The following is a 24,420-nucleotide window of genomic DNA, read 5'->3' as shown; positions in this document are numbered from 1 at the left end:
ATAAGATGCAAGGGCTCCTCCTTTACTATTTCTATATCACTACAGAGAATAGAACTGTACTACCATAGCCTGCCACTAGAGGGCAAAGGAAGCTTTTATTTGAAATGTCTGAAAATGATCTGTTCCTCTGTCTGTAGGCCAGTCCAGAGAGAGCAGGACTCACTCCCAGCTCCCCAGCTGACCCCTCAGCACAGTACTTTGAAGGTAAGAATATATTAGACAGGTAATATATTTCTGAAGTATTTCAGTTTATTACTAAGTAGCCTGTGTCTCTCTTTTTTGACTTGTACCTTTTCTCACTCTCCCCCTCCTGCTTTCTCTCTCCAGGCTCCTATCTCCCTGATGGTAGTGCTGTGGACCCAGACTATTACTTCTCCACCATCAGTTCTAGTTTCTCTGTGTCTCCTCTGTTTACGGGTAGTGCCCAGGGAGAGTTCGACGTCCCTCTGGACGTTTTGCGCCAACTCCTCAACATGGTCAGTACATAGAATAGAACTATAGAATTAGAATGGGTAGAACATCGTTTATCAGAATTCCTTTGTGAGTGTTCTGTTTGCATTTTGCAGGTTGAGCAGTTTGTCTCTGAATCCTTTCTGAAAACATTGGATAACACCCTGCAGGAACTTCTGGAGGTAGGTTAATTTCCCCTCTATTTGAATGAAAGTGCTGTCCTGTGTACTCCTCAATGTTACATCATGTTTGTTGTGTTCTCTCCATCTAGTTGAACCCAGGTATGCACCTGCACTATAGGACCTTCAGTGATCCTCTGTATGTGACCATCTTCAAGATGCTCAGAGACACGCTGTACAACCTGAAAGGTAACAAATACACTGGTCTCTCACTTTAACCTTTACTATCACCTGATTATTCTGAAGCAGTTCAGTAGTTTATTACATGTGTTTATTACTGTGCTACTAACATGTTTTTGATGTTGGTGTGATGGTGTTCCCAGACCTGCAGACAGGCTATGTGAAAGAGGTTCATGACTTTGTGCTGAAGCAGTTCAGTAGTAGCCAGTCAGAGCTGCAGAGGATCCTACATGATGTAGATCACCTCCACAGTGAGCTGAGTCCTCTGAAGCTACGCTGCCAGGCTAACGCTGCCTGTGTCGACCTCATGGTCTGGGCTGTCACTGAGGAGCAGGGTGGGTGTGTGTGTGTGTGTGTGTTGTAAAACATTGGGTCGTGAATTTGAATTGAACACCAAACCAACTGTTGTTCATGTGTTTTGTTTTGATCAGGAGCTGAGAACTTGTGTTCCAAGCTGTCAGAGAAACTGCAGTCCAAGACGTCCAGTAAAGTTATCATCGCTCACATTCCCCTGCTCGTCTGCTGTCTACAGGTCAGGCTTGTAATGTCTTCACAATACTGTGTTGATAAGAGCGCCATAATACCAGTATTATTATACCTAATCACATTTTTTGTGTGTGTAGGGTCTGGGTCGTCTGTGTGAGCGGTTCCCGGTGGTGGCCCACTCTGTCACCACGTCTCTCAGAGACTTCCTGGTGGTCCCCTCTCCTGTCCTTGTCAAGCTGTACAAGTACCACAGCCAGAACACCACAGGGACTGGAGAGATCAAGATCCATGTGACCAATGAGCACTCCCAGTCTACGTTCAGTGCTCATGCTAATAAGAAGAGCCAGCCCTCCATGTACGAACAGCTCCGAGACATCTCCATTGACAACATCTGCAGGTGAGGAAAGACAAAATATTGTATGTGAAAAGGAGAGAAATATGAGCAGTGTTTACTCCGTGGTAACCAATTATGCCATCTCTTTTCTCCTCCCTCTCCCTTCTCTCTTTCTCTGTCTCCTCCTGCTCTCCCCCCCTCTCTCTGCCCCCCTCCCCCCTCTCTCTGCCCCCCTCCTCCCTCTCTCTGCCCCCCTCCTCCCTCTCTCTGCCCCCCTCCTCCCTCTCTCTGCGTCTCAGGTGTCTGAAGGCAGGTCTGACTATGGACAGTGTTATAGTGGAGGCTTTCCTGGCCAGCCTGTCCAACCGTCTCTACATCTCTCAGGAGAATGACAAGTAAGTATTATTTCATATCTGAGCCCTCCAATATTACCAGTTAGTGTACTTTACTTATCGACAGGCTGGATTACCTCTGAGAAATGACTGTCAATGTTAGCTAGTGAAACCTCAGGTGATCTCGCTAGTTAGAAAGACTCTCCTGCAGTGATTGATAGCTGCTCTGACCAATCCCCAGGTCCGTGGCAATGACTGACAGCCCCTCTGACCAACGCATGTTTCTCTCTTCCCCCAGGGAGGCCCATCTGATCCCAGACCACACCATCAGAGCGCTGGGTCACATCGCGGTGGCTCTGAGGGACACGCCCCGCGTCATGGAGCCCATCCTGCAGATCCTACAGCAGAAGTTCTGCCAGCCGCCGTCACAGCTAGACGTACTCATTATAGATCAGCTGGGATGCATGGTCATCACTGGGAACGTGAGTCTCACACACACACACACACACACACTTGATCCTGTATACACTTAATTATTTTACCTCTCCCCTCAGCAATATGTCCCTCAGTAAACTCAACCTCTCGTCTCTCAGTAAACTCATCAACCTCTCGTCTCTCAGTAAACTCATCAACCTCTCGTCTCTCAGTAAACTCATCAACCTCTCGTCTCTCAGTAAACTCATCAACCTCTCGTCCCGTCTCTCACCCCGTCCCAGAACTCATCAACCTCTCGTCTCTCAGTAAACTCATCAACCTCTCGTCTCTCAGTAACCCCCCCGTCCCAGCTCATCCCCCGTCTCTCGTCTCTCCCTCCGTCCCAGCCACCGCCCCCCCACAGCTATATCTACCAGGAGGTGTGGAACCTGTTCCAGCAGATCAGTGTGAAGGCCTCCTCCATGGTCTACTCCACCAAGGACTACAAGGACCATGGATACAGGTATCCTTAGCCCCTACACCTTTACCCCTAACCCCAATTCCCTACCCATAGCCAGCTCCACGACCCACTCTGCTAAAGACTACTGTGTTAATCTTGTGTGTTCCAGACACTGTTCCCTGGCTGTGATCAATGCATTAGCTAACATAGCTGCCAACCTGGCAACAGAGCAGATGGTTGATGAGCTGCTGGTCAACCTACTGGAGCTGTTTGTCCAGCTGGGACTGGAGGGCAAGAGGGCCAGCGAGAGGGCCTCGGACAAGGGCCCTGCACTGAAGGTAAACTCCATTTACAGTAGCCATGACTTCCGATAGACCCTATAGAGTTCAGCGACAACAGGCTTGTGTTAAGGGCCCTACACACTTCATTCAAACTACGCAAACACAGCGTCGTTTTCACACCTAGTTCTACGTACTTTTGTGGGGTTCACATTTGGAAACGGTCCGTATACGGCACTCCGTCGCTCTGTTTGGGTGAAATGTGTAGCAGCATTTAGAGGTTAACTGTTTTTTTCTTGTTGACTTTTGTTTATTATTTGTATTTGCAGGCGTCAAGCAGTGCTGGAAACCTGGGAGTACTCGTTCCTGTTATTGCTGTGGTATGTGGGTTGCCTCTATACATTTTTCACTTTCAACAGTTTGTCCAGTAGTGCCTCTGTGCCCGAGTGTCTATACAGTACTCCATATATAATCTATATGCTTAGTGTTGATTTAGATCCCCCTCTCTCTGTGTAGCTGACGAAGCGTCTACCGCCCATCAAGGAAGCGAAGCCTCGTCTGCAGAAGCTGTTCAGAGACTTCTGGCTCTACTCTGTGGTGATGGGCTTCGCTGTTGAGGGATCAGGTGGCTGTTTAACAATGTTAACATGTACTACAATATTCCACCAGGATTGGAAACAATATAAAGAATTGACTAAACATTGTTGAAATGGTGGACTGATGGAAAGATAAAAGGGAAGTGAGTTATCAGTCTAACAGTCATCCTGCTCTGTAGAAGTCTGTAGGTTTATTAAGGGCGTTGTGTGTTGTGTAGGTCTGTGGCCAGAGGAGTGGTATGAGGGAGTGTGTGAGATTGCCACCAAGTCTCCCCTCCTCACCTTCCCCAGTGGAGAACCCCTACGTTCTGAACTACAGTACAACTCTGCCCTGAAGAACGACACCGTCACAGCGGTACAGTACACATGCATGCCCACACAACACACGTGTGTGTGTGTGTACACACACACACACACACACACACACACCACAACTGATGTTCCCTGGGTGGGTGTGTTTTCAGGCGGAGCTAAATGACCTGAGGAGCACCATTATAAACCTGCTAGATCCTCCTCCTGAGGTGTCTGCTCTCATCAACAAACTAGACTTCGCCATGTCGACCTACCTACTGTCTGTCTACAGGCTGGAGTACATGAGGTAAGGAAAAGGAAACCACTTAGGACTATTGAGATGCACCCCTGCTAGACCAGCGCTCTCCAACCCTGTTCCTGGAGAGCTACCCCCCTGTAGGTTTTCACTCCAACCCTGTTCCTGGAGAGCTACCCTCCTGTAGGTTTTCACTCCAACCCTGTTCCTGGAGAGCTACCCTCCTGTAAGTTTTCACTCCAACCCTGTTCCTGGAGAGCTACCCCCCTGTAGGTTTTCACTCCAACCCTGTTCCCGGAGAGCTACCCCCCTGTAGGTTTTCACTCCAACTCTGTTCTTGGAGAGCTACCCCCCTGTAGGTTTTCACTCCAACTCTGTTCTTGGAGAGCTACCCCCCTGTAGGTTTTCACTCCAACCCTGTTCCTGGAGAGCTACCCTCCTGTAGGTTTTCACTCCAACTCTGTTCTTGGAGAGCTACAGTCCTGTAGGTTTTCACTCCAACCCCAGTTGTAACTAAACTAATTCAGCTTATTTAGGTGTACTAGCGTAGGGTTTGAACGAAACCCTACAGAACAGCAGCTCTCCAGGAACAGGGTTGGAGAGGCCTGGTCTGGAGTGTAGCAGTTGGAGAGGCCTGGTCTGGAGTGTAGCAGTTGGAGAGGCCTGGTCTGGAGTGTAGCAGTTGGAGAGGCCTGGTCTGGAGTGTAGCAGTTGGAGAGGCCTGGTCTGGAGTGTAGCAGTTGGAGAGGCCTGGTCTGGAGTGTAGCAGTTGGAGAGGCCTGGTCTGGAGTGTAGCAGTTGGAGAGGCCTGGTCTGGAGTGTAGCAGTTGGAGAGGCATGGTCTGGAGTGTAGCAGTTGGAGAGGCATGGTCTGGAGTGTAGCAGTTGGAGAGGCCTGGTCTGGAGTGTAGCAGTTGGAGAGGCCTGGTCTGGAGTGTAGCAGTTGGAGAGGCCTGGTCTGGAGTGTAGCAGTTGGAGAGGCCTGGTCTGGAGTGTAGCAGTTGGAGAGGCCTGGTCTGGAGTGTAGCAGTTGGAGAGGCCTGGTCTGGAGTGTAGCAGTTGGAGAGGCCTGGTCTGGAGTGTAGCAGTTGGAGAGGCCTGGTCTGGAGTGTAGCAGTTGGAGAGGCCTGGTCTGGAGTGTAGCAGTTGGAGAGGCCTGGTCTGGAGTGTAGCAGTTGGAGAGGCCTGGTCTGGAGTGTAGCAGTTGGAGAGGCCTGGTCTGGAGTGTAGCAGTTGGAGAGGCCTGGTCTGGAGTGTAGCAGTTGGAGAGGCCTGGTCTGGAGTGTAGCAGTTGGAGAGGCCTGGTCTGGAGTGTAGCAGTTGGAGAGGCCTGGTCTGGAGTGTAGCAGTTGGAGAGGCCTGGTCTGGAGTGTAGCAGTTGGAGAGGCCTGGTCTGGAGTGTTTCTCTTCTCTCACCAGGATGCTGCGTGCTCTGGAATCTGACCGTTTCTCTTCTCTCACCAGGATGCTGTGTGCTCTGGAATCTGACCGTTTCTCTTCTCTCACCAGGATGCTGTGTGCTCTGGACTCTGACCGTTTCTCTTCTCTCACCAGGATGCTGTGTGCTCTGGACTCTGACCGTTTCTCTTCTCTCACCAGGATGCTGCGTGCTCTGGAATCTGACCGTTTCTCTTCTCTCACCAGGATGCTGTGTGCTCTGGAATCTGACCGTTTCTCTTCTCTCACCAGGATGCTGCGTGCTCTGGACTCTGACCGTTTCCAGGTGATGTTCCGCTACTTTGAGGACAGAGCCATCCAGAAGGACAAGTCTGGTGAGCTGCAGTACACATTTACATTTACGTCATTTAGCAGACACTCTTATCCAGAGTGACTTACAAATTGGTGCATTCACCTTATGATATCCAGTGGAACAGCCACTTTACAATAGTACATCTATATCTTTTTTGTGGGGGGGGGTTAGAAGGATTACTTGGTATTACACACGCGGTAGACAGGTGCCGTGCGCATATTTCACGCGGTAGACAGTGAGAGCATGTCTCTGTCTGTGTCCAGGTATGATGCAGTGTGTGATAGCAGTGGGGGACAAGGTGTTTGAGGTCTTCCTACACATGATGGCTGAGAAGGTAAAGGTCATCGGTCAAAACAGAGAAACTGTGTCTCTGGGATAAGTCGAGAGCAAACTCCCTTCTGTGGAGCGTGTCCTCTACAATGATTGGCTGCCTGAGTGCTGTCTCTGTGTTTCTGTCCCCAGCCGAAGACTAAAGCCCATGAGGAGGAGTTGGAGCGCCACGCTCAGTTCCTATTGGTCAATTTCAACCACGTCCACAAGAGGATCCGTAGGGTGGCCGACAAATACCTGTCAGGTCTGGCTGAAACGTTCCCTCACCTGCTGTGGAGTGGCCGCGTACTGAAGACCATGCTGGACATCCTGCAGACCCTCTCCCTTTCCCTCAGTGCAGTACGGATACACACTCACACACTTTCTTTCTACCTGCTACTGTTATTCTCTGTGGCCCCTGAAAGGGGTTATTACAACATATTGTGTTCTGATGCGTCGTGCTCCTACCCTGTTTGCAGGACATCCATAAGGACCAGCCTTACTATGACATCCCAGACACCCCCTACAGGATCACTGTACCAGACACATACGAAGCCAGAGAGGTAGGGGTGTGTGTGTGTGTGTGTGTGTGTGTGTGTGTGTGTGTGTGTGTGTGTGTGTGTGTGTGTGTGTGTGTGTGTGTGTGTGGCGTGTGTGTGTTCTAAATAATGGTGTATGTTTCTCTGTGGTTGTAGAGCATAGTGAAGGACTTTGCTGCTCGCTGTGGGGAGATCCTGAAGGAGGCCATGAAGTGGGCCCCGTCTGTCACCAAGTCACACCTACAGGTGTGAGAGACACACACACACACACACACTGCATTTTGTAAAGGAAAAGCAAAGACAGGTTGGTTGTTTAGCAACAAAACCGATGTGTGCGCAACTATGGGGAAAATCTACTGGGTTGGATTAGATTGTTGACAACATGTAAACTATATTTAGAAATATACTGGGTTGGATTAGATTGTTGACAACATGTAAACTATATTTAGAAATATACTGGGTTGGATTAGATTGTTGACAACATGTAAACTATATTTAGAAATCTACTGGGTTGGATTAGATTGTTGACAACATGTAAACTATATTTAGAAATCTACTGGGTTGGATTAGATTGTTGACAACATGTAAACTATATTTAGAAATCTACTGGGTTGGATTAGATTGTTGACAACATGTAAACTATATTTAGTTTCCAATGTTTATTAAAAACATAAATATATTTGCACAATGAAAAATTGTCTCTCAAACATCGTTACAGTTGTTGGTTAGCTAGCGAATTTTAGCCATATTAGCATTGACATGAAATCAGTTAAAACACCTCAAAACAAGACATGGTGTTAAGAACAAGATAAAAGTAGTCCCTCTGATTCCCCACATGGCAGCAGCTTGTCATTGTTGCTAGGTATCTGGCCATCCAGGATCACAACAACTCACGGACTTCTGCCTCATTGAAGCGTGCGCGTCGTTTTGGTGACGTCAGCCTACCCATCTCTATGACAACGTGTTGCAGGGGTTCTGACAAATCATTATTCAAGTAGACAACAAGAGCTTCTCGATTGTCTTTCTGAGGGACTCAAGGTTTCAGATGAATCTTCTCCGATCCCCTGTTTTGGATGTTTTCTCTGTTCTCCAGGAGTACCTGAACAAGCATCAGAACTGGGTGTCCGGTCTGTCCCAGCACACTGGCCTGGCCATGGCTACAGAGAGCATCCTGCACTTCGCTGGTTACAACAGACAGAGCACTACGCTAGGGGTGAGGAGACAGACGCACACACACACACTCAATTACACACGCGCAATTACACACACACACGCAATTACACACACACACACACACTAACCAAGTTCTGTCATCCGCTCTAGATCACCCAGCTGACAGAAAGGCCAGCATGTGTGAAGAAGGACTACTCCAACTTCATGGCTTCACTCAACCTGAGAAACCGCTATGCTGGAGAGGTACAGAGACACTGCTACAGGTCTAGACAGGACTCCCGCTATGCTGGAGAGGTACAGAGACTGCTACAGATCTAGACAGGACTCCCGCTATGCTGGAGAGGTACAGAGACACTGCTACAGGTCTAGACAGGACTCCCGCTATGCTGGAGAGGTACAGAGAGACACTGCTACAGGTCTAGACAGGACTCCCGCTATGCTGGAGAGGTACAGAGACACTGCTACAGGTCTAGACAGGACTCCCGCTATGCTGGAGAGGTACAGAGAGACACTGCTACAGGTCTAGACAGGACTCCCGCTATGCTGGAGAGGTACAGAGACACTGCTACAGGTCTAGACAGGACCCCCGCTATGCTGGAGAGGTACAGAGACACTGCTACAGGTCTAGACAGGACTCCCGCTATGCTGGAGAGGTACAGAGACACTGCTACAGGTCTAGACAGGACTCCCGCTATGCTGGAGAGGTACAGAGAGACACTGCTACAGGTCTAGACAGGACTCCCGCTATGCTGGAGAGGTACAGAGACACTGCTACAGGTCTAGACAGGACTCCCGCTATGCTGGAGAGGTACAGAGAGACACTGCTACAGGTCTAGACAGGACTCCAGCTATGCTGGAGAGGTACAGAGACACTGCTACAGGTCTAGACAGGACTCCCGCTATGCTGGAGAGGTACAGAGAGACTGCTACAGGTCTAGACAGGACTCCCGCTATGCTGGAGAGGTACAGAGACACTGCTACAGGTCTAGACAGGACTCCCGCTATGCTGGAGAGGTACAGAGACTGCTACAGGTATAGACAGGACCCCCGCTATGCTGGAGAGGTACAGAGAGACACTGCTACAGGTCTAGACAGGACTCCCGCTATGCTGGAGAGGTACAGAGACACTGCTACAGGTCTAGACAGGACTCCCGCTATGCTGGAGAGGCACAGAGACACTGCTACAGGTCTAGACAGGACTCCCGCTATGCTGGAGAGGTACAGAGAGACTGCTACAGGTCTAGACAGGACCCCCGCTATGCTGGAGAGGTACAGAGACACTGCTACAGGTCTAGACAGGACTCCCGCTATGCTGGAGAGGTACAGAGACACTGCTACAGGTCTAGACAGGACTCCCGCTATGCTGGAGAGGTACAGAGACACTGCTACAGGTCTAGACAGGACTCCCGCTATGCTGGAGAGGTACAGAGACACTGCTACAGGTCTAGACAGGACCCCGTTATGCTGGAGAGGTACAGAGACACTGCTACAGGTCCAGACAGGACTCCCGTTATGCTGGAGAGGCACAGAGACACACTGCTACAGGTCTAGACAGGACTCCCGTTATGCTGGAGAGGCACAGAGACACACTGCTACAGGTCTAGACAGGACCCTGTTATGCTGGAGAGGTACAGAGACACTGCTACAGGTCTAGGTCTAGACAGGACCCCGCTATGCTGGAGAGGTACTATGACACTGCTACAGGTCTAGGTCTAGACAGGACCCCGCTATGCTGGAGAGGTACAGAGACACTGCTACAGGTCTAGACAGGACCCCCGCTATGCTGGAGAGGCACAGAGACACTGCTACAGGTCTAGACAGGACTCCCGCTATGCTGGAGAGGCACAGAGACACTGCTACAGGTCTAGACAGGACTCCCGCTATGCTGGAGAGGTACAGAGACACTGCTACAGGTCTAGACAGGACTCCCGCTATGCTGGAGAGGTACAGAGACACTGCTACAGGTCTAGACAGGACTCCCGCTATGCTGGAGAGGCACAGAGACACTGCTACAGGTCTAGACAGGACTCCCGCTATGCTGGAGAGGCACAGAGACACTGCTACAGGTCTAGACAGGACTCCCGCTATGCTGGAGAGGCACAGAGACACTGCTACAGGTCTAGACAGGACTCCCGCTATGCTGGAGAGGTACAGAGACACTGCTACAGGTCTAGACAGGACTCCCGCTATGCTGGAGAGGTACAGAGAGACACTGCTACAGGTCTAGACAGGACTCCCGCTATGCTGGAGAGGTACAGAGACACTGCTACAGGTCTAGACAGGACTCCCGCTATGCTGGAGAGGTACAGAGACACTGCTACAGGTCTAGACAGGACCCCGCTATGCTGGAGAGGTACAGAGACACTGCTACAGGTCTAGGTCTAGACAGGACCCCGCTATGCTGGAGAGGTACAGAGACACTGCTACAGGTCTAGGTCTAGACAGGACCCCGCTATGCTGGAGAGGTACAGAGACTGCTACAGGTCTAGACAGGACCCTGCTATGCTGGAGAGGTACAGAGACACTGCTACAGGTCTAGACAGGACCCCGTTATGCTGGAGAGGTACAGAGACACTGCTAGAGGTCTAGACAGGACCCCGCTATGCTGGAGAGGTACAGAGACACTGCTACAGGTCTAGACAGGACTCCCGCTATGCTGAAGAGGCACAGAGACACTGCTACAGGTCTAGACAGGACTCCCGCTATGCTGGAGAGGTACAGAGACACTGCTACAGGTCTAGACAGGACCCCGCCATGCTGGAGAGGTACAGAGACACTGCTACAGGTCTAGACAGGACTCCCGCTATGCTGGAGAGGTACAGAGACACTGCTACAGGTCTAGACAGGACCCCGCTATGCTGGAGAGGTACAGAGACACTGCTACAGGTCTAGGTCTAGACAGGACCCCGCTATGCTGGAGAGGTACAGAGACACACTGCTACAGGTCCAGACAGGACCCCGCTATCCTGGAGAGGTACAGAGACACTGCTACAGGTCTAGACAGGACTCCCGCTATGCTGGAGAGGTACAGAGACACTGCTACAGGTCTAGACAGGACTCCCGCTATGCTGGAGAGGCACAGAGACACTGCTACAGGTCTAGACAGGACTCCCGCTATGCTGGAGAGGTACAGAGACACTGCTACAGGTCTAGACAGGACTCCCGCTATGCTGGAGAGGTACAGAGACACTGCTACAGGTCTAGACAGGACTCCCGCTATGCTGGAGAGGTACAGAGAGACACTGCTACAGGTCTAGACAGGACTCCCGCTATGCTGGAGAGGTACAGAGACACTGCTACAGGTCTAGACAGGACCCCCGCTATGCTGGAGAGGTACAGAGACACTGCTACAGGTCTAGACAGGACTCCCGCTATGCTGGAGAGGTACAGAGACACTGCTACAGGTCTAGACAGGACCCCCGCTATGCTGGAGAGGCACAGAGACACTGCTACAGGTCTAGACAGGACTCCCGCTATGCTGGAGAGGCACAGAGACACTGCTACAGGTCTAGACAGGACTCCCGCTATGCTGGAGAGGTACAGAGACACTGCTACAGGTCTAGACAGGACTCCCGCTATGCTGGAGAGGTACAGAGACACTGCTACAGGTCTAGACAGGACTCCCGCTATGCTGGAGAGGCACAGAGACACTGCTACAGGTCTAAACAGGACTCCCGCTATGCTGGAGAGGCACAGAGACACTGCTACAGGTCTAGACAGGACTCCCGCTATGCTGGAGAGGTACAGAGACACTGCTACAGGTCTAGACAGGACTCCCGCTATGCTGGAGAGGTACAGAGACACTGCTACAGGTCTAGACAGGACTCCCGCTATGCTGGAGAGGAACAGAGACACTGCTACAGGTCTAGACAGGACTCCCGCTATGCTGGAGAGGTACAGAGAGACACTGCTACAGGTCTAGACAGGACTCCCGCTATGCTGGAGAGGTACAGAGACACTGCTACAGGTCTAGACAGGACTCCCGCTATGCTGGAGAGGTACAGAGACACTGCTACAGGTCTAGACAGGACTCCCGCTATGCTGGAGAGGTACAGAGACACTGCTACAGGTCTAGACAGGACTCCCGCTATGCTGGAGAGGTACAGAGACACTGCTACAGGTCTAGACAGGACCCCGCTATGCTGGAGAGGTACAGAGACACTGCTACAGGTCTAGGTCTAGACAGGACCCCGCTATGCGTGAGAGGTACAGAGACACTGCTACAGGTCTAGACAGGACTCCCGCTATGCGTGAGAGGTACAGAGACACTGCTACAGGTCTAGACAGGACTCCCGCTATGCTGGAGAGGTACAGAGACTGCTACAGGTCTAGACAGGACTCCCGCTATGCTGGAGAGGTACAGAGAGACACTGCTACAGGTCTAGACAGGACCCCCGCTATGCTGGAGAGGCACAGAGACACTGCTACAGGTCTAGACAGGACTCCCGCTATGCTGGAGAGGTACAGAGACACTGCTACAGGTCTAGACAGGACTCCCGCTATGCTGGAGAGGTACAGAGACACTGCTACAGGTCTAGACAGGACTCCCGCTATGCTGGAGAGGCACAGAGACACTGCTACAGGTCTAGACAGGACTCCCGCTATGCTGGAGAGGTACAGAGACACTGCTACAGGTCTAGACAGGACTCCCGCTATGCTGGAGAGGTACAGAGACACTGCTACAGGTCTAGACAGGACTCCCGCTATGCTGGAGAGGTACAGAGACACTGCTACAGGTCTAGACAGGACCCCGCTATGCTGGAGAGGTACAGAGACACTGCTACAGGTCTAGGTCTAGACAGGACCCCGCTATGCGTGAGAGGTACAGAGACACTGCTACAGGTCTAGACAGGACTCCCGCTATGCTGGAGAGGTACAGAGACTGCTACAGGTCTAGACAGGACTCCCGCTATGCTGGAGAGGTACAGAGAGACTGCTACAGGTCTAGACAGGACCCCCGCTATGCTGGAGAGGTACAGAGACACTGCTACAGGTCTAGACAGGACTCCCGCTATGCTGGAGAGGCACAGAGACACTGCTACAGGTCTAGACAGGACTCCCGCTATGCTGGAGAGGTACAGAGACACTGCTACAGGTCTAGACAGGACCCCGCCATGCTGGAGAGGTACAGAGACACTGCTACAGGTCTAGACAGGACCCCCGCTATGCTGGAGAGGTACAGAGACACTGCTACAGGTCTAGACAGGACCCCGCTATGCTGGAGAGGTACAGAGACACTGCTACAGGTCTAGGTCTAGACAGGACCCCGCTATGCTAGAGAGGTACAGAGACACACTGCTACAGGTCTAGACAGGACTCCCGTTATGCTGGAGAGGCACAGAGACACACTGCTACAGGTCTAGACAGGACCCTGCTATGCTGGAGAGGTACAGAGACACTGCTACAGGTCTAGACAGGACCCCGTTATGCTGGAGAGGTACAGAGACACTGCTAGAGGTCAAGACAGGACCCCGCTATGCTGGAGAGGTACAGAGACACTGCTACAGGTCTAGACAGGACTCCCGCTATGCTGAAGAGGCACAGAGACACTGCTACAGGTCTAGACAGGACTCCCGCTATGCTGGAGAGGTACAGAGACACTGCTACAGGTCTAGACAGGACCCCGCCATGCTGGAGAGGTACAGAGACACTGCTACAGGTCTAGACAGGACTCCCGCTATGCTGGAGAGGTACAGAGACACTGCTACAGGTCTAGACAGGACCCCGCTATGCTGGAGAGGTACAGAGACACTGCTACAGGTCTAGGTCTAGACAGGACCCCGCTATGCTGGAGAGGTACAGAGACACACTGCTACAGGTCCAGACAGGACCCCGCTATCCTGGAGAGGTACAGAGACACTGCTACAGGTCTAGACAGGACTCCCGCTATGCTGGAGAGGCACAGAGACACTGCTACAGGTCTAGACAGGACTCCCGCTATGCTGGAGAGGCACAGAGACACTGCTACAGGTCTAGACAGGACTCCCGCTATGCTGGAGAGGTACAGAGACACTGCTACAGGTCTAGACAGGACTCCCGCTATGCTGGAGAGGTACAGAGACACTGCTACAGGTCTAGACAGGACTCCCGCTATGCTGGAGAGGTACAGAGAGACACTGCTACAGGTCTAGACAGGACTCCCGCTATGCTGGAGAGGTACAGAGACACTGCTACAGGTCTAGACAGGACTCCCGCTATGCTGGAGAGGTACAGAGACACTGCTACAGGTCTAGACAGGACTCCCGCTATGCTGGAGAGGTACAGAGACACTGCTACAGGTCTAGACAGGACCCCCGCTATGCTGGAGAGGCACAGAGACACTGCTACAGGTCTAGACAGGACTCCCGCTATGCTGGAGAGGTACAGAGACACTGCTACAGGTCTAGACAGGACTCCCGCTATGCTGGAGAGGTACAGAGACACTGCTACAGGTCTAGACAGGACTCCCGCTATGCTGGAGAGGTACAGAGACACTGCTACAGGTCTAGACAGGACTCCCGCTATGCTGGAGAGGTACAGAGACACTGCTACAGGTCTAGACAGGACTCCCGCTATGCTGGAGAGGTACAGAGAGACACTGCTACAGGTCTAGACAGGACTCCCGCTATGCTGGAGAGGTACAGAGACACTGCTACAGGTCTAGACAGGACTCCCGCTATGCTGGAGAGGTACAGAGACACTGCTACAGGTCTAGACAGGACTCCCGCTATGCTGGAGAGGTACAGAGACACTGCTACAGGTCTAGACAGGACTCCCGCTATGCTGGAGAGGTACAGAGACACTGCTACAGGTCTAGACAGGACCCCCGCTATGCTGGAGAGGTACAGAGAGACACTGCTACAGGTCTAGACAGGACTCCCGCTATGCTGGAGAGGTACAGAGACACTGCTACAGGTCTAGACAGGACTCCCGCTATGCTGGAGAGGCACAGAGACACTGCTACAGGTCTAGACAGGACTCCCGCTATGCTGGAGAGGTACAGAGAGACTGCTACAGGTCTAGACAGGACCCCCGCTATGCTGGAGAGGTACAGAGACACTGCTACAGGTCTAGACAGGACTCCCGCTATGCTGGAGAGGTACAGAGACACTGCTACAGGTCTAGACAGGACCCCGCTATGCTGGAGAGGTACAGAGACACTGCTACAGGTCTAGACAGGACTCCCGCTATGCTGGAGAGGTACAGAGACACTGCTACAGGTCTAGACAGGACCCCGTTATGCTGGAGAGGTACAGAGACACTGCTACAGGTCCAGACAGGACTCCCGTTATGCTGGAGAGGCACAGAGACACACTGCTACAGGTCTAGACAGGACTCCCGTTATGCTGGAGAGGCACAGAGACACACTGCTACAGGTCTAGGTCTAGACAGGACCCCGCTATGCTGGAGAGGTACAGATGACACTGCTACAGGTCTAGGTCTAGACAGGACCCCGCTATGCTGGAGAGGTACAGAGACACTGCTACAGGTCTAGACAGGACCCCCGCTATGCTGGAGAGGCACAGAGACACTGCTACAGGTCTAGACAGGACTCCCGCTATGCTGGAGAGGCACAGAGACACTGCTACAGGTCTAGACAGGACTCCCGCTATGCTGGAGAGGTACAGAGACACTGCTACAGGTCTAGACAGGACTCCCGCTATGCTGGAGAGGTACAGAGACACTGCTACAGGTCTAGACAGGACTCCCGCTATGCTGGAGAGGTACAGAGACACTGCTACAGGTCTAGACAGGACTCCCGCTATGCTGGAGAGGCACAGAGACACTGCTACAGGTCTAGACAGGACTCCCGCTATGCTGGAGAGGTACAGAGACACTGCTACAGGTCTAGACAGGACTCCCGCTATGCTGGAGAGGTACAGAGACACTGCTACAGGTCTAGACAGGACTCCCGCTATGCTGGAGAGGTACAGAGAGCACTGCTACAGGTCTAGACAGGACTCCCGCTATGCTGGAGAGGTACAGAGACACTGCTACAGGTCTAGACAGGACTCCCGCTATGCTGGAGAGGTACAGAGACACTGCTACAGGTCTAGACAGGACCCCGCTATGCTGGAGAGGTACAGAGACACTGCTACAGGTCTAGGTCTAGACAGGACCCCGCTATGCTGGAGAGGTACAGAGACACTGCTACAGGTCTAGGTCTAGACAGGACCCCGCTATGCTGGAGAGGTACAGAGACTGCTACAGGTCTAGACAGGACCCTGCTATGCTGGAGAGGTACAGAGACACTGCTACAGGTCTAGACAGGACCCCGTTATGCTGGAGAGGTACAGAGACACTGCTAGAGGTCTAGACAGGACCCCGCTATGCTGGAGAGGTACAGAGACACTGCTACAGGTCTAGACAGGACTCCCGCTATGCTGAAGAGGCACAGAGACACTGCTACAGGTCTAGACAGGACTCCCGCTATGCTGGAGAGGTACAGAGACACTGCTACAGGTCTAGACAGGACCCCGCCATGCTGGAGAGGTACAGAGACACTGCTACAGGTCTAGACAGGACTCCCGCTATGCTGGAGAGGTACAGAGACACTGCTACAGGTCTAGACAGGACTCCCGCTATGCTGGAGAGGTACAGAGACACTGCTACAGGTCTAGACAGGACCCCGCTATGCTGGAGAGGTACAGAGACACTGCTACAGGTCTAGAGGACTCCCGCTATGCTGGAGAGGTACAGAGACACTGCTACAGGTCTAGACAGGACTCCCGCTATGCTGGAGAGGTACAGAGACACTGCTACAGGTCTAGACAGGACTCCCGCTATGCTGGAGAGGTACAGAGACACTGCTACAGGTCTAGACAGGACTCCCGCTATGCTGGAGAGGTACAGAGACACTGCTACAGGTCTAGACAGGACTCCCGCTATGCTGGAGAGGTACAGAGACACTGCTACAGGTCTAGACAGGACTCCCGCTATGCTGGAGAGGTACAGAGACACTGCTACAGGTCTAGACAGGACTCCCGCTATGCTGGAGAGGTACAGAGACACTGCTACAGGTCTAGACAGGACTCCCGCTATGCTGGAGAGGTACAGAGACACTGCTACAGGTCTAGACAGGACCCCCGCTATGCTGGAGAGGTACAGAGACACTGCTACAGGTCTAGACAGGACTCCCGCTATGCTGGAGAGGTACAGAGACACTGCTACAGGTCTAGACAGGACTCCCGCTATGCTGGAGAGGTACAGAGACACTGCTACAGGTCTAGACAGGACTCCCGCTATGCTGGAGAGGTACAGAGACACTGCTACAGGTCTAGACAGGACTCCCGCTATGCTGGAGAGGTACAGAGACACTGCTACAGGTCTAGACAGGACTCCCGCTATGCTGGAGAGGCACAGAGACACTGCTACAGGTCTAGACAGGACTCCCGCTATGCTGGAGAGGTACAGAGACACTGCTACAGGTCTAGACAGGACTCCCGCTATGCTGGAGAGGTACAGAGACACTGCTACAGGTCTAGACAGGACTCCCGCTATGCTGGAGAGGTACAGAGAGACACTGCTACAGGTCTAGACAGGACTCCCGCTATGCTGGAGAGGTACAGAGACACTGCTACAGGTCTAGACAGGACTCCCGCTATGCTGGAGAGGTACAGAGACACTGCTACAGGTCTAGACAGGACTCCCGCTATGCTGGAGAGGTACAGAGACACTGCTACAGGTCTAGACAGGACTCCCGCTATGCTGGAGAGGTACAGAGACACTGCTACAGGTCTAGACAGGACTCCCGCTATGCTGGAGAGGTACAGAGACACTGCTACAGGTCTAGACAGGACTCCCGCTATGCTGGAGAGGTACAGAGACACTGCTACAGGTCTAGACAGGACCCCGCTATGCTGGAGAGGTACAGAGACACTGCTACAGGTCTAGGTCTAGACAGGACCCCGCTATGCTGAGAGGTACAGAGACACTGCTACAGGTCTAGACAGGACTCCCGCTATGCTGGAGAGGTACAGAGACACTGCTACAGGTCTAGACAGGACTCCCGCTATGCTGGAGAGGTACAGAGACACTGCTACAGGTCTAGACAGGACTCCCGCTATGCTGGAGAGGTACAGAGACACTGCTACAGGTCTAGACAGGACTCCCGCTATGCTGGAGAGGTACAGAGACACTGCTACAGGTCTAGACAGGACTCCCGCTATGCTGGAGAGGTACAGAGACACTGCTACAGGTCTAGACAGGACTCCCGCTATGCTGGAGAGGTACAGAGACACTGCTACAGGTCTAGACAGGACTCCCGCTATGCTGGAGAGGTACAGAGACACTGCTACAGGTCTAGACAGGACTCCCGCTATGCTGGAGAGGTACAGAGACACTGCTACAGGTCTAGACAGGACTCCCGCTATGCTGGAGAGGTACAGAGACACTGCTACAGGTCTAGACAGGACTCCCGCTATGCTGGAGAGGTACAGAGACACTGCTACAGGTCTAGACAGGACCCCGCTATGCTGGAGAGGTACAGAGACACTGCTACAGGTCTAGGTCTAGACAGGACCCCGCTATGCGTGAGAGGTACAGAGACACTGCTACAGGTCTAGACAGGACTCCCGCTATGCTGGAGAGGTACAGAGACTGCTACAGGTCTAGACAGGACTCCCGCTATGCTGGAGAGGTACAGAGAGCACTGCTACAGGTCTAGACAGGACTCCCGCTATGCTGGAGAGGTACAGAGAGACTGCTACAGGTCTAGACAGGACTCCCGCTATGCTGGAGAGGCACAGAGACACTGCTACAGGTCTAGACAGGACTCCCGCTATGCTGGAGAGGTACAGAGACACTGCTACAGGTCTAGACAGGACCCCGCTATGCTGGAGAGGTACAGAGACACTGCTACAGGTCTAGACAGGACTCCCGCTATGCTGGAGAGGTACAGAGACACTGCTACAGGTCTAGACAGGACTCCCGCTATGCTGGAGAGGTACAGAGACACTGCTACAGGTCTAGACAGGACCCCCGCTATGCTGGAGAGGTACAGAGAACACTGCTACAGGTCTAGACAGGACTCCCGCTATGCTGGAGAGGTACAGAGACACTGCTACAGGTCTAGACAGGACTCCCGCTATGCTGGAGAGGTACAGAGACACTGCTACAGGTCTAGACAGGACCCCGCTATGCTGGAGAGGTACAGAGACACTGCTACAGGTCTAGACAGGACTCCCGCTATGCTGGAGAGGTACAGAGACACTGCTACAGGTCTAGACAGGACTCCCGCTATGCTGGAGAGGTACAGAGACACTGCTACAGGTCTAGACAGGACTCCCGCTATGCTGGAGAGGCACAGAGACACTGCTACAGGTCTAGACAGGACTCCCGCTATGCTGGAGAGGTACAGAGACACTGCTACAGGTCTAGACAGGACTCCCGCTATGCTGGAGAGGTACAGAGACACTGCTACAGGTCTAGACAGGACTCCCGCTATGCTGGAGAGGTACAGAGACACTGCTACAGGTCTAGACAGGACTCCCGCTATGCTGGAGAGGTACAGAGACACTGCTACAGGTCTAGACAGGACTCCCGCTATGCTGGAGAGGTACAGAGACACTGCTACAGGTCTAGACAGGACTCCCGCTATGCTGGAGAGGTACAGAGACACTGCTACAGGTCTAGACAGGACTCCCGCTATGCTGGAGAGGTACAGAGACACTGCTACAGGTCTAGACAGGACTCCCGCTATGCTGGAGAGGTACAGAGACACTGCTACAGGTCTAGACAGGACTCCCGCTATGCTGGAGAGGTACAGAGACAGACTGCTACAGGTCTAGACAGGACTCCCGCTATGCTGGAGAGGTACAGAGACACTGCTACAGGTCTAGACAGGACTCCCGCTATGCTGGAGAGGTACAGAGACACTGCTACAGGTCTAGACAGGACTCCCGCTATGCTGGAGAGGTACAGAGACACTGCTACAGGTCTAGACAGGACTCCCGCTATGCTGGAGAGGTACAGAGACACTGCTACAGGTCTAGACAGGACTCCCGCTATGCTGGAGAGGTACAGAGACACTGCTACAGGTCTAGACAGGACTCCCGCTATGCTGGAGAGGTACAGAGACACTGCTACAGGTCTAGACAGGACTCCCGCTATGCTGGAGAGGTACAGAGACACTGCTACAGGTCTAGACAGGACTCCCGCTATGCTGGAGAGGTACAGAGACACTGCTACAGGTCTAGACAGGACTCCCGCTATGCTGGAGAGGTACAGAGACACTGCTACAGGTCTAGACAGGACTCCCGCTATGCTGGAGAGGTACAGAGACACTGCTACAGGTCTAGACAGGACTCCCGCTATGCTGGAGAGGTACAGAGAGACTGCTACAGGTCTAGACAGGACTCCCGCTATGCTGGAGAGGTACAGAGACACTGCTACAGGTCTAGACAGGACTCCCGCTATGCTGGAGAGGTACAGAGACACTGCTACAGGTCTAGACAGGACTCCCGCTATGCTGGAGAGGTACAGAGACACTGCTACAGGTCTAGACAGGACTCCCGCTATGCTGGAGAGGTACAGAGACACTGCTACAGGTCTAGACAGGACTCCCGCTATGCTGGAGAGGTACAGAGACACTGCTACAGGTCTAGACAGGACTCCCGCTATGCTGGAGAGGTACAGAGACACTGCTACAGGTCTAGACAGGACTCCCGCTATGCTGGAGAGGTACAGAGAGACTGCTACAGGTCTAGACAGGACTCCCGCTATGCTGGAGAGGTACAGAGACACTGCTACAGGTCTAGACAGGACTCCCGCTATGCTGGAGAGGTACAGAGACACTGCTACAGGTCTAGACAGGACTCCCGCTATGCTGGAGAGGTACAGAGACACTGCTACAGGTCTAGACAGGACTCCCGCTATGCTGGAGAGGTACAGAGACACTGCTACAGGTCTAGACAGGACTCCCGCTATGCTGGAGAGGTACAGAGACACTGCTACAGGTCTAGACAGGACTCCCGCTATGCTGGAGAGGTACAGAGAGACACTGCTACAGGTCTAGACAGGACTCCCGCTATGCTGGAGAGGTACAGAGACACTGCTACAGGTCTAGACAGGACTCCCGCTATGCTGGAGAGGTACAGAGACACTGCTACAGGTCTAGACAGGACTCCCGCTATGCTGGAGAGGTACAGAGACACTGCTACAGGTCTAGACAGGACTCCCGCTATGCTGGAGAGGTACAGAGACACTGCTACAGGTCTAGACAGGACTCCCGCTATGCTGGAGAGGTACAGAGACACTGCTACAGGTCTAGACAGGACTCCCGCTATGCTGGAGAGGTACAGAGACACTGCTACAGGTCTAGACAGGACTCCCGCTATGCTGGAGAGGTACAGAGACACTGCTACAGGTCTAGATAGGACTCCCGCTATGCTGGAGAGGTACAGAGAGACACTGCTACAGGTCTAGACAGGACTCCCGCTATGCTGGAGAGGTACAGAGACACTGCTACAGGTCTAGACAGGACTCCCGCTATGCTGGAGAGGTACAGAGACACTGCTACAGGTCTAGACAGGACTCCCGCTATGCTGGAGAGGTACAGAGACACTGCTACAGGTCTAGACAGGACTCCCGCTATGCTGGAGAGGTACAGAGACACTGCTACAGGTCTAGACAGGACTCCCGCTATGCTGGAGAGGTACAGAGACACTGCTACAGGTCTAGACAGGACTCCCGCTATGCTGGAGAGGTACAGAGACACTGCTACAGGTCTAGACAGGACTCCCGCTATGCTGGAGAGGTACAGAGACACTGCTACAGGTCTAGACAGGACTCCCGCTATGCTGGAGAGGTACAGAGACACTGCTACAGGTCTAGACAGGACTCCCGCTATGCTGGAGAGGTACAGAGACACTGCTACAGGTCTAGACAGGACTCCCGCTATGCTGGAGAGGTACAGAGACACTGCTACAGGTCTAGACAGGACTCCCGCTATGCTGGAGAGGTACAGAGACACTGCTACAGGTCTAGACAGGACTCCCGCTATGCTGGAGAGGTACAGAGACACTGCTACAGGTCTAGACAGGACTCCCGCTATGCTGGAGAGGTACAGAGACACTGCTACAGGTCTAGACAGGACTCCCGCTATGCTGGAGAGGTACAGAGACACTGCTACAGGTCTAGACAGGACTCCCGCTATGCTGGAGAGGTACAGAGAGACTGCTACAGGTCTAGACAGGACTCCCGCTATGCTGGAGAGGTACAGAGACACTGCTACAGGTCTAGACAGGACTCCCGCTATGCTGGAGAGGTACAGAGACACTGCTACAGGTCTAGACAGGACTCCCGCTATGCTGGAGAGGTACAGAGACACTGCTACAGGTCTAGACAGGACTCCCGCTATGCTGGAGAGGTACAGAGACACTGCTACAGGTCTAGACAGGACTCCCGCTATGCTGGAGAGGTACAGAGACACTGCTACAGGTCTAGACAGGACTCCCGCTATGCTGGAGAGGTACAGAGACACTGCTACAGGTCTAGACAGGACTCCCGCTATGCTGGAGAGGTACAGAGACACTGCTACAGGTCTAGACAGGACTCCCGCTATGCTGGAGAGGTACAGAGACACTGCTACAGGTCTAGACAGGACTCCCGCTATGCTGGAGAGGTACAGAGACACTGCTACAGGTCTAGACAGGACTCCCGCTATGCTGGAGAGGTACAGAGACACTGCTACAGGTCTAGACAGGACTCCCGCTATGCTGGAGAGGTACAGAGAGACTGCTACAGGTCTAGACAGGACTCCCGCTATGCTGGAGAGGTACAGAGAGACTGCTACAGGTCTAGACAGGACTCCCGCTATGCTGGAGAGGTACAGAGACACTGCTACAGGTCTAGACAGGACTCCCGCTATGCTGGAGAGGTACAGAGACACTGCTACAGGTCTAGACAGGACTCCCGCTATGCTGGAGAGGTACAGAGACACTGCTACAGGTCTAGACAGGACTCCCGCTATGCTGGAGAGGTACAGAGACACTGCTACAGGTCTAGACAGGACTCCCGCTATGCTGGAGAGGTACAGAGACACTGCTACAGGTCTAGACAGGACTCCCGCTATGCTGGAGAGGTACAGAGACACTGCTACAGGTCTAGACAGGACTCCCGCTATGCTGGAGAGGTACAGAGACACTGCTACAGGTCTAGACAGGACTCCCGCTATGCTGGAGAGGTACAGAGACACTGCTACAGGTCTAGACAGGACTCCCGCTATGCTGGAGAGGCACAGAGACACTGCTACAGGTCTAGACAGGACTCCCGCTATGCTGGAGAGGTACAGAGACACTGCTACAGGTCTAGACAGGACTCCCGCTATGCTGGAGAGGTACAGAGACACTGCTACAGGTCTAGACAGGACTCCCGCTATGCTGGAGAGGTACAGAGACACTGCTACAGGTCTAGACAGGACTCCCGCTATGCTGGAGAGGTACAGAGAGACACTGCTACAGGTCTAGACAGGACTCCCGCTATGCTGGAGAGGTACAGAGACACTGCTACAGGTCTAGACAGGACTCCCGCTATGCTGGAGAGGTACAGAGACACTGCTACAGGTCTAGACAGGACTCCCGCTATGCTGGAGAGGTACAGAGACACTGCTACAGGTCTAGACAGGACTCCCGCTATGCTGGAGAGGTACAGAGACACTGCTACAGGTCTAGACAGGACTCCCGCTATGCTGGAGAGGTACAGAGACACTGCTACAGGTCTAGACAGGACTCCCGCTATGCTGGAGAGGTACAGAGACACTGCTACAGGTCTAGACAGGACTCCCGCTATGCTGGAGAGGTACAGAGACACTGCTACAGGTCTAGATAGGACTCCCGCTATGCTGGAGAGGTACAGAGAGACACTGCTACAGGTCTAGACAGGACTCCCGCTATGCTGGAGAGGTACAGAGACACTGCTACAGGTCTAGACAGGACTCCCGCTATGCTGGAGAGGTACAGAGAGACACTGCTACAGGTCTAGACAGGACTCCCGCTATGCTGGAGAGGTACAGAGACACTGCTACAGGTCTAGACAGGACTCCCGCTATGCTGGAGAGGTACAGAGAGACACTGCTACAGGTCTAGACAGGACTCCCGCTATGCTGGAGAGGTACAGAGACACTGCTACAGGTCTAGACAGGACTCCCGCTATGCTGGAGAGGTACAGAGACACTGCTACAGGTCTAGACAGGACTCCCGCTATGCTGGAGCGGTACAGAGACACTGCTACAGGTCTAGACAGGACCCCCGCTATGCTGGAGAGGTACAGAGACACTGCTACAGGTCTAGACAGGACTCCCGCTATACTGGAGAGGTACAGAGAGACACTGCTACAGGTCTAGACAGGACTCCCGCTATGCTGGAGAGGTACAGAGACACTGCTACAGGTCTAGATAGGACTCCCGCTATGCTGG

The 24,420-nt window shown here is 53.1% G+C and overlaps 1 protein-coding gene across 1 annotated transcript in view; it reads left to right on the top strand.

Moving 5' to 3' along the window:
* pi4kab (phosphatidylinositol 4-kinase, catalytic, alpha b) overlaps positions 1 to 24,420 on the top strand; it is a 135,616-nt gene that overhangs the window by 7,358 nt on the left and 103,838 nt on the right. Inside the window, exons 6-27 of the mRNA XM_082960479.1 lie at positions 138 to 204; positions 328 to 476; positions 567 to 632; positions 722 to 818; positions 953 to 1,144; positions 1,241 to 1,341; positions 1,433 to 1,692; positions 1,929 to 2,024; positions 2,260 to 2,443; positions 2,783 to 2,898; positions 3,005 to 3,173; positions 3,443 to 3,493; positions 3,630 to 3,738; positions 3,928 to 4,064; positions 4,174 to 4,307; positions 5,946 to 6,028; positions 6,270 to 6,340; positions 6,469 to 6,675; positions 6,795 to 6,878; positions 7,011 to 7,100; positions 7,948 to 8,067; positions 8,178 to 8,270. Of these exons, the coding sequence (XP_082816605.1) occupies positions 138 to 204; positions 328 to 476; positions 567 to 632; positions 722 to 818; positions 953 to 1,144; positions 1,241 to 1,341; positions 1,433 to 1,692; positions 1,929 to 2,024; positions 2,260 to 2,443; positions 2,783 to 2,898; positions 3,005 to 3,173; positions 3,443 to 3,493; positions 3,630 to 3,738; positions 3,928 to 4,064; positions 4,174 to 4,307; positions 5,946 to 6,028; positions 6,270 to 6,340; positions 6,469 to 6,675; positions 6,795 to 6,878; positions 7,011 to 7,100; positions 7,948 to 8,067; positions 8,178 to 8,270 (2,676 nt within the window). The remainder of the gene's footprint in view (positions 1 to 137; positions 205 to 327; positions 477 to 566; positions 633 to 721; positions 819 to 952; positions 1,145 to 1,240; positions 1,342 to 1,432; positions 1,693 to 1,928; positions 2,025 to 2,259; positions 2,444 to 2,782; positions 2,899 to 3,004; positions 3,174 to 3,442; positions 3,494 to 3,629; positions 3,739 to 3,927; positions 4,065 to 4,173; positions 4,308 to 5,945; positions 6,029 to 6,269; positions 6,341 to 6,468; positions 6,676 to 6,794; positions 6,879 to 7,010; positions 7,101 to 7,947; positions 8,068 to 8,177; positions 8,271 to 24,420) is intronic.

The sequence above is a fragment of the Salmo salar genome, chromosome 13 (genome assembly GCF_965601325.2).
Source record: "Salmo salar chromosome 13, fSalSal1, whole genome shotgun sequence".
Classification (NCBI taxonomy): Eukaryota; Metazoa; Chordata; class Actinopteri; order Salmoniformes; family Salmonidae; genus Salmo; species Salmo salar.
Note: the sequence above shows the minus strand (reverse complement) of the source record. Positions and strands in the feature narration are given on the sequence as shown.